General features: G+C 46.6%; 1 protein-coding gene across 1 annotated transcript; it reads left to right on the plus strand.

Annotated features, from left to right (window-relative positions):
- Positions 1 to 8,037: 8,037 nt before the first annotated feature.
- On the plus strand, positions 8,038 to 9,339 carry LOC100284205 (uncharacterized). Its single transcript, XM_020549263.3, has one exon. The coding sequence runs from the start codon at positions 8,535 to 8,537 to the stop codon at positions 9,054 to 9,056; it is 522 nt and encodes a 173-aa protein (XP_020404852.1). The 5' UTR covers positions 8,038 to 8,534; the 3' UTR covers positions 9,057 to 9,339.
- The last annotated feature ends 1,400 nt before the right edge of the window (positions 9,340 to 10,739 follow it).

Below are 10,739 nucleotides of genomic sequence, written 5' to 3' on the forward strand. Positions count from 1 at the left end.
TAATTTTTGTTTTTTCTTTCTCATGGCACCCTTTTCCTTTCTAAAGGGGGAGAAAGGTTTTTAATGGGGCCATCATATGTAATTTCCTTTTTTAGTTCTATAAGAGCAAAATCCCCCAAGGAATGTAAATGTAAAAGCTGAGAACGCACCATCGAGTGCCGAAAAGTAAAAAGAGAAGAAGCTCCAAAGTCGTTCCTAAGGGAATGCAGAGCTTACAGCGAAAAGTAAACGCTGATTCCGCCAAAAGTAAAGGCGAAGAAGCTCCAAAGTCGTTCCTAAGGGAATGCAGAGCTTACAGCGAAAAGTAAACGCTGATTCCGCCAAAAGTAAAGGCGAAGAAGCTCCAAAGTCGTTCCTAAGGGAATGCAGAGCTTACAACGAAAAGTCAACGCTGATTCCGCCAAAAGTAAAAGGTGAAGAAGCTCCAAAGTCGTTCCTAAGGGAATGCAGAGCTAAGGTGTGACTGTTTTTTAAGGAAATAATGGCTATGAGTATGGCTTCGGATATACGTTTGGACATTCATTTGCACATCATATTATATCATAGCATTTGCATTCATAAACATTCATCCAGTCATATGTAGGATAATCATCATCATGGCATAAGTGCTTGCTTCGGCAAAAAGAAAAAAAAGGAAGAAAGAGCTTCGTGTACAAAAAGGAGAGCTTCGGAAAGAAGGGAAATGTTGTTTTCTATGCTTCGCTGCGTACGAAAAGAAGGGAAGGTGTTTTTTTCGCCTTCAGCTCAAAAAAGAAAATTTCGTCCACATCAAAGCACTTCTCATACATCAATGGAAAGATAAGGATATATTACAAGATATGAACAGAATGACAAGTTTCAGTTACATTTACAAAAGTTATCTCAAAAGTTTCTCAAGTACTGTCTACAGTCTACTATCTAATCTCCAAGGAGCTTCAGCTTCGGCGTCATTTTCTAATCATCAGCTTCGGCTTCGTCATCCTACATGAATAAGGTTGTTGTAAGTCAAAACCGAGCTTGAAGGAAGAGGTAAGCGCAAGGTATAATTTCTTACTGGTTCAAGATGACTCCGAGCTTCGTCTCCAGCTTTTTCTCGCCCACCTTTTGTCCATATCATTTTTACAAATCTATTAGAGATACTTCGGGCGAGATCAGGAATGTCATCTAGGATTGATGGTGATAAAGTGAAATTTGGCCTATTGACAATCTTTCCATGATCGCAGCCGGCTTTTAGGAAAGCTGCAGCAGTGCCCCGAGAAGCCACCCAGGCACAGAAGTCACCGTGCCCAGCTATGACTTCGTCGAGCTCGTCAATCTCACCCTCAATATGTTCGAAGGTCCTCGGTAGATCATCAGCTGAGGGGGTGAATTTTTCACTGCTGGCTCCAACTGAGTGGAAAATTTTTCTTAATCGTTGAATGCATTTGTTGCTAAATTCCAAACATTTTTCTTGAAGGCTCGTCAATAAATTTCTCAAATCTGAACTTTGTTGAGCTTCGGCTTCAAGTTTTGCATTAAGATCTTGCTTTTCTCGTTCGAACTGCTCAGATTGGCGGAGAAGCTTCGTGTTCAGTTCTGTTATTTTTGCTTCAGCTTCCGCCAATAAACCTTCGGTTGCCTGGAGCTCAAAGTTCTTTTTCTCGATAGCATCTGAGTGCTCTTTTATTTTGCTTTCCAAATTTTCAATTATAACTTCGTGCTTCTTATCTTCAAAATCTTGCTGCATTTTCAAGGCTTTGCTCAAAAGCATACTCTGCACGAAAACAACCTTCGTCAGACATGTTTTTATTATTAGAAACAATAAAAGTTAAGGGAAAAGTAGTTCACCTTGAAATTGGAGTAAAATAAACTACCAACGATATGTTGTCGTCGGTAGCGGCTGATGTCTGTCTCTAGCTTCGGAAAACCGATACTCTTTGACAGAGTACCGATAACTTTGGCTCAAGTTTGATCTCGAATACAATCTAATTTTTCATCATCAATGCCTCCGAAGAGGAGTGCTCCAGGTTTGTATCCGCAGGATTTGGCATACTCTTTAAGTTCTTCTACTTCAGCTATTGACAGTTTTTCCCCAACTAAATTCTGGAACAAGAAGGCTTCGTCTTCTGAAGCTTCATCAGCAATTTCCTTCCCTTTCCCCGACGCTGCGGTCGTGGCCTCTTCGGCGGCGGTGGTAGCTTCTTCTACAGCCATGTCTAGCAGTATTTTGTCAATATGCTCAATTGTGCTTTCCAGGTTCAAATCTTCAGCTGAGGCAGCTTCGGCAGCCGCGACCTCCGAAGGTGTAATTTCAATATCTGCCCCTTCTGCAGATGCTGGTGTTTTTTGAGCTGAGGCTCTTGGCGGTGTCTTGTCAATTACCTCTGTCACAGTGATAATTCTTTGTCTCTTTGTTTTGATTGTTTTCTTCGATTTTTTGGGCTCCTTGTTCTTCTGAAAAAACTTTGTCAGTTGGGGCCCTAGGGGACTTAACTTCGCAGGTAAGGATTCAGTCATTACCTTCAGAATTTCCTCAACGTCAGCGGCAGAGGGTGATGCGGGGGTTTCTTCTTCGTCGGATATTTTACGCTTCGGAGAAGACGCTTTCTTCCTCTTCGGAATTTTCTTCTTTGGTAGTTCTTTTTCATCTTCATTTAAGGCTTCAGTTATCCTTTTCCTTTTTTGGCCTCCGGCACCTTTGTTCAGATTTTCGTAATCAGGGTATTCGAAACCCAGGGCGTCCAGCACTCGGTTTAGTCTTCGCTTCGGACGGGTGCCGAAGGCTGCGGTCATCAACTGATCTTCTTTTTTGGAATAATTGCCAAGTATTTCATTGCACATCACTTCAATTGTATCCAGCCACTCTTAGCAAGGTGTTTTAAAGTATTTCTTAAACTTGAAGTAGTAAGGTAAGCGCACAAGTTCACCTTCTTTCTTCTCCCCCTTCAGCTTCGGCATTTCCCACTCTTTTACACTAGGGAAAACCTTGAAAGCCAAAAACTCCTGAACCAGGTCCCTTGTACTGATATGCTCTGCAATAATTCTGAATTCATTCATTGCTTGTTGTGTTGGACCTTCGGGTGTCATGTTACAGCGAGGTCGGGTTTCTCCGAAGATTAGTTCGAGTGGACTTTGCACAAGCTTCTCCTTGTCGTCATCAACCTTGACATAGAACCACTCCGACTTCCAGCCTGCTGCCCATTTGCTTCGATAGCTGATTACAGGAAACTTTGTGGTTTTTCGATAGGCGAAGTTATAGCAACCAAAATTGTCGTGCAATCCATCCTTTCTAGCCTTCGTCTGATAATGCAGCTCGTGAACCCGACAAAAGCTGTCTGCAAATGGTTCCACTGCTTGGCTTCGGAGTGCCCAGATATAAACGCTAAGCCTAACGATAGCGTTAGGGGTCAGCTGGTGAAAATAGATACCGAACCTCTTCAGTACCTCTGCAATAATCCCATGTAGGGGAAATCTTAATCCAGCCTTCAGAAAGCTTTTGAAAATAACAATTTCATCCTTCTCCGGCTTTGGGGTAGTCTCTTCTCCCCCGAAGCGTAATAGCTTTTTCTGATTTTCAGTAAAAAAGCCTGACTTTACCATCTTGGATAGATCAGCCTTCGAAATAGTAGATTTCCCGAAGTCCAAGTGGCTGGGCTTGCTTGGCATGGCAATGCGATAATCATCTTCGGGATCAGTTTCCTCAGTATCTTCTTCTTCTGCTTCAGCAATTGCTTGTTCTGCTTGTTCTGCATCATCACTAGCGATCTTTTCCGAAGTCACCAGCCCGGATCGTTGCATGGCTTCGGAGATAGGAACAGTCTCCGAAGCTTCAGTTTCGCCCCCCTCACGCTCAACCCTGGCGGTAGAACGCACTCTGGCCATTTAATTATGGATGTGTGGAAATTTAATATTTTCTTCTTCCGAAGTTTTTTCTGACGAAGCAGGCTTCAAACTGGAGCTTCGTTTGATTCCGATGAACAAGCTTCGGCGATGGTTAAAAATTTTGGCAGCAGAACAGTGCAAATAGCAATGAATGTTGTGGTAACTTCACACCTACTCGTCTGTTTATATAGTACTGCAGGTAAGAAGGCGAAGCGCCAGGATTTTTTCACCAGGCGGACACCCGCTTGCACTCGCTGTGCGGTGGACCGCAGAGACCAAACAGTAACTCTGCAAGGTGGGACCGCTATGCGCTGGGAAATTGAATCGTTTCTCGACAACGAGCTCAGGGAAGGTGTTTTTTGGACCTTCGGCTCCCCGAAGCTTAAGAGACTTTTTTCACGGATCAAGCTCGTTACGAAAAACGATCTAGCACCGCGAAAGGGGCTACTGTTGGGCCTATGCTTCGTCGCCGAAGGTCTTATAGGAAGAAGCGGTTTTCGGCTGAAGCTGTTTGTATAAGATGGCCGAAGGTTCCTCTTCGTGAAGCTTCGGCATTACAAACCGACTTAAAGATAGAATGACCTTTTAGTCCATAAAGGTCTGAGTCAATGTTGTAAGCTTTTATAAGGGGCATACTTGTAATTCCTCACAGGCTGCGTCCTGTGTCTATAAATAGTGAACAGTATTCCTTTACTGTTCACGCATTCTGGTAATTGTAATCAAGGAATCCAACCTTTGCCAAGGCAGAGCACTTGAGAACAAGTCCCCAACACATATGTATAATACTGTTATTCTCAATAGATGATTATTATATTCATTATAGTAGAAATTATACCAAGATTTAAAAATTAGCGGAGGAACCATGTTCAAGACATTGGTGACTGCATTCACACGAGTCGTAATCTTGTGTTGCTCGAAGTAGTGGACCGTGGTCGGTGCACACAAATGTTTGCAATACTATTCCTCGGCATCCACCATGAAGAAAAAACAATTCGAGACAACACCATGATGAAGATTACTCAGCGAGTAGTTGCAGAGACACTCTTGTAACTAGACCTTGCAATGCATCCAAGGAAGTGATGTCCTCCTCATCACTTGTATACACCACTTGAGAGATAAGAAACACATTCGACTCACTTGCATAATTATTTGGTTTGATTAGAGAACTCATAGTGCATCATATTTAGTTATTGCACCTTGTAACTAGCTGAGTAGCTTGGGATGATTACTCTCTTGTTACTTCTGGTGATTGTCGTCACTTAGATGTCATGGATTTTGTGGGATTGTTGAGCAGCTATTGCTAATTGGTGTCAGTTTTGATTATTGATTTTATGATGGCTCTTGTGCTCATTTCCCACGAGAGATTCATGAAGAGTAACTCCAGTGAAACCATAGCTAGTTGGAGTGCCTATCTAGTGTGGGTCTTATGACAGGGTTTCGCGTGTGATTCCAATTAGTGTGTGAACCAATCAAACTTTGGGTATAAATCATTGTATTCATTCATTTGCCCGACTCAGTATGGTCCTTATCGCAATTGCATTTACACTCGTACTCTTATCTCTTGTAATAGTTGCTTGAGTAACATCAGAGAAGCTTATATTTGTTACTAGTTGGTTTTGTTTGCTCTATAGTGTAAGTTGTTTTTTCAGCCCGCTGATTTTGGTGATAGGCCCTAGACATCAGTACGTAAAAGCCACAACAAAAATTTAGGCACACTAGTAGACTTAGGACATGCATGTTAACTGATGGCTCTTAGATTGTTAGCAAGGATTACAAACTCACTCACTCGTAGACTCTTATGAACACAATAAATTGTTATTGCTAACAACTTTCTCAACAACACTAAAAGATGGAAGACCAAAACGATTTTGCCACGTGTTTATTGATGACCTTCTAGCACTGCAAACTTCCTTTGTTGTTGAGATTGTAAGCATATATGTCCCTTCTATGCATCTTTCTCTAAGCATAATTGTTTTGGTTTTCTAATCCTTAATGAGAAACAAGGTAGCATGTAATTCAATAAAGATTGAATTATTATATATAAGTTGATGAATAGAGACAAGATTTTTTGGATTCGGGAGGAGCGTATATATCATCTTTTAGTATCAAACTACAACTAGGAGTAGTTAATAAAGTATGGCCAATATAATGGATATTCATACCTAATCCATTAGTGCTATGGATTTTATCTTATTATTGATACTTTCCGATAGTGAGCTTTTTTAGTTCTACAGTGATGTGATGGATGGCGGCGGAATGTAACATCTTGAATCAGACTAATAAGAATATGTAGAAGAGATAACATTTTTTTGTCTTGAACAAAATTTTCATCAAACATATAATAACACTTAGCAACTTTGTATTTTCCCCTAAAACAAACTTGGTAGATGAGTTACTCATGTTATATACCATGGTTTTGATTAAGATCTGCTAGGATCATACCTATGTTGTTATCGATCCCAAAGCCGCCACTACTTCCACTACATCATGTACAATATCTTATAGCAACTTCAAAAGGAAATGGAAAATTTTCCCCAAAAACTGATTATGGGGGCATACTAAATCTTTTAAGTGGTGTAATAAACTATTACTCCAATAGCCCCCCACCCCCACCTAAATAGAAAGCTAAAACGAAACTAGACCAACTTATAAAAATATCAGGTTCTGTCGCTGGCCTATCGATGCATCTTGATTCCGTTTTTTTTATTTTTTCTTCTTGATGTACCAATAAACACGGGCATGACACCTCGTTTCGAGGAAGCGCGCAGGACAAGTGAACTCACCAGGAGGCACGCGGGCAGGCATTGGGGCAGTGGCGGACGACAAAAGAAAATTAAGGTATGGCTAGCTAGTATGGGAAAAAGGAAAAAGATATTGTGCACATGGAAATTAAACAAGCAACTTGATGTCTCAGAATTAACCACTGCAACACATACATCCTAATGTTTATATTATAAAGGAAGGCATGAAGATTTTAAAAAATTGGGGAGTCTTTACATGTTTTCTCGGAGATGCTTTTAGCTGCGCAGACCTACGCACTCAGCTCAACCGTGCGCGGTGCGCCCTGGTTCTCGGAGGCACCTGCCAGTGCCAAGCCAAGGTGGCGGTTCAAAAGCTGGATATATTTCTAGGTGCGAAAACTACTGGCAAGGACCAAAGAGACCGTTTGCACCAGATTGGATCATAAAGAACATTCCAGCACGAAACCAAATGGCCTCTTGAGAATACCTGCCTGCCATCGGCTGTTTTCTAGGATAAGGCTTCCGACTTCCGAGTGGGCGGTTCCCTGCACCAGGACCATCCTATCTCTTCTATGCACCGGCCATTCCATTCCACGCCAACGGCGTGAGCGAGCGCCACCTCCGGACGACATCTCCCGCGACCCGGCACCGCCGCCGCCGCCGCTAAGGACAGACCAGCAGGACCACGCATTTTGACCGTACGAACGGAACGACGGTCCTGCATTTCCCCCAGCAAGAAACCTTCGGCGAGAGGGTAGCGGAAAGTGTGTCCGCAACGCCTCGCCGCCCGCGCGCGACGGTTGGTCACTCATCACTCATCAGTGAGAGGCGACAGACGGCGATCGTGAATGGCCGCTTCCGCGCTCCGGCCGATCGAAACGGACGACGACGCGGCGGGACGGACCGGGACCGGCTTCTCCGGGGGGCAGGGGCACCGCCCCGGATGGAAGCGGAAAGCTTGCAACCGAAGCCGTGGCGTGACGTGCACCCTTGCCGGGGCCGGAACAACCGGTTCGGGATCCGGGTGCACCGCGATCACATGGCCCGGCCGGCCCCCGAAAAACCGAAGGCTGACTGCATCCCCAGGCGTTACAAAAGGTAGGTAGTCGTGGAGAGATGATGGATCATGTGTAGGCTGAAGTTGCACGTGAATTGTTGCACGCATATTATCCCCAAGAAGAAGAGAAGAAACCCCGGGTAGGACTTTTTGGTAGCAACGCTACCGTACGTACGTACGTACACGGGGCCTGTTTTTCTTAAGCTATACTGTAATGAACTAGACAGACTGTTCTTCTCCGCACATGCTTAATATCTGGCTGCTGCTATGCCAGGGAAATAAGCAAGAAGAGGAAGCCATGGATAAATGTCCTAGCTTGTCCTACTAAACTTTTAGCACGCACGTAATGGGTTCCAGAAGTTTCTAAATTTGAACAGATGTTGAAGTGTGACCTGCAGATAACGTGTTGTCTCACCCTATCTCTATAGCCAGAAAAGCTGTTTTTTTCCCCTTCCACTTCTGCTGTAAGAGGACATACACATACTCCACGTCACCTCAAATTGGTTTTGCATCGAGCTTCGTCGTCGTAGGCAACACAAAGCTAGCCCTCGAAGAGTATTCGGAGCATATTCCTCGTTTTGAACGGTTTTAAAGCGAGAAATTAAATCACCGGAGCCGGAAAGATGCGTAGGAAAACCACGTCGGAGAAGACGCTATTTTTTCAACTCCTAAACCCCGGATACTTACTGGCTGCTTTATCCGCTCCTACGAAAGGCAAAGGCTACTGGGTTCTGCCTGCTTCTATATAAGAGGCAGCCTGGCACTGGCAGGCCCATCCCTCGTGGCCTCTCTCCCCTCCTCACACAGGCACACACGCACTTTCTGTCAGCTTCCTCCCCTGCGCCGATAAGCAAGCCCGTGAGCCAACAGTGGTGCCAGCGGCCCGAGCGGCGAGGATGCACAGCGGAGCGAGGAAGCTCATGTGGGGGACCAGCCCGGACAGGCCCGACGACCACGACGTGGTCATCGTGCTCGCCTCGCTGCTGTGCGCGCTCATCACCGTCCTCGGCATCGGCCTCGTGGCGCGGTGCGCGTGCGCGCGCGGGCCCAGCGCGCAGGCGGCGGCTGCCGCCAACAGGGGCGTCAAGAAGTCGGTGCTGCGCAGGATCCCCACCGTGCCCTACGCCGCCTGCAGCCAAGGGGAAGGGGACGACGCGGACGAGTGCGCCATCTGCCTGGCGGAGTTCGAGGAGGGCGAGCCCACGCGCGTGCTGCCCCAGTGCGGCCACGCCTTCCACGCCGCCTGCGTCGACAGGTGGCTGCGCGCCCACTCGTCCTGCCCCTCCTGCCGCCGCATCCTCTCCCTCCAGCTGCCGCCCGGCGAGCGGTGCCGCCGCTGCGGCGCGCGGCCCCTGGACGACGGGGACGCTGGGTGGAAGCCCACCTACTACAGCGCCATGCCGCCGTTCCTGGCGTAAGCGGCGGAGGAATCGCCCGATCCGGAAGCAAAGGAAAGCAAAGCAAAGCAAACCTTCGGGTTAAGTTCCTCGGCTGCAGATTTCGGTACTGCCTGTATGTGGTTGGTAGTGCGTAGCAATCTGGGAATGAGGAAAATTAGGGGATCAATTAGGTTGTTTGTTGCAGCTGAAAACACTGCACTGCAGCGTGCGTAGTAGTAGTACTAGTACCAGGCTGGCGTGTACAGTACAGTTTGTAAATACTCAAGTAATTAATATGCATGCGATGAGCTTTGGTATGGATGATCTCCGTTTCAACTGGGCCGGGCGACAGGGTAACTCGGTTTCACATGCAATCAGCTGCACTCAGAATGCGAACGCGAATCCGAAGAAATGTATTTCATTCGAATGGCGGGCCTAACTGCCTTATCTTCTCTGTGCTGTGCTGTGCTGTGAACCAAGTGGCGGTAGCCTCTGTGTTGTTTCAATCTTGATTTTTAGCAGATCCACATCAGAGCTCTTTTTCCTTGGGCCCAGAGGGGAATATATCATTGCCAGTTGCCATTGCCACCCTCTCTAAAAATCAATTCGCCGTACAGCTGCTCTGCTCTCTCAGGTCACGTGGGAGTGTCGTTTGTCACGTGACAGGGTGTCAATTGGACACACGTTGTGGGACATCTGGATCACACATCACACGTCAGCATGAACTAGCACGCTTGCGATTGACAACACACCACAGCTGAGAAATACAGGAAACCGATGTAGAGACCGATTAAATCAGTGTTTATCCTATTCTTTTTCTTGGGTTAGACTCCTCAGTAACTTCGAGAAATGCCACATGATGGGAGCGCCGTGGTTTCCTCGTAGCAAAAAAGTCCACAACCGTCGGACCGCGGCGGACACGGCGGCGACGCTGGTTTCCGGAGGACTGAAGAAAACCAGAAACGTGCCGGTACTGATTCGATCGGTTCATCACCATGACATGACATGACAAAAAACGTTCGCTGTCGCGTGGCAGTTTGGTACGGCGATCTCCTCGGTGTGCTGGCACGGCGGTCCTCCTGTCCTCTACCGGCCGCCGCCGCCGCTGAGCGAAACCAAGCAGAGAATCCCGTGATCCTGCCTCTTTTGCTTGCACTGCATGCTTGTCCCTCTCGGCGCCTTCTGAATTCTGATGAGAGGGCACGTGGGTGAGGCAAAGCAACACCACGGTCCACGGGGTTCAATCAACGCTGGTGACGATCGAGACGACGGTGGTTGAGCGAACAATACAGCCGCATCGCTTCAGCCCACTCACCAAACTGATCCTCGCCATTGGTTCAAGGAGTTCAACACCCCACACCACGCGCACTCTCTACCAGACCTAATTGCGCACATGCCAGCTCGTTTTGGAGTTTGAGTTGAAAGCGCAGCATGCCAAGTCGGCACAAAGGGCGCAAAAAGAAACGCAAAAGAACTCGGTGGTGCAGGGTTGCATTGCATTGCGGGGGCACTCGCACTCACACGCAGACGCAGCACAGGTCAACCTAGCCTAATCCCTGAAACGAGACACGCTGGGCAATGCGGAAAAAGTCCAGTGGACACAGTAGTTTATAACAGTTCAATAATGGCATGGATAAGTTAAAGAGTTTGTTTCTGAAGGTTGTGTATATATGCATCGTCCGTTGCTTTATTTGCGCTATAATGCCGGCCGGCCTTTGCTGC

Source organism: Zea mays, chromosome 2, assembly GCF_902167145.1.
Source record: "Zea mays cultivar B73 chromosome 2, Zm-B73-REFERENCE-NAM-5.0, whole genome shotgun sequence".
Taxonomy (NCBI): Eukaryota; Viridiplantae; Streptophyta; class Magnoliopsida; order Poales; family Poaceae; genus Zea; species Zea mays.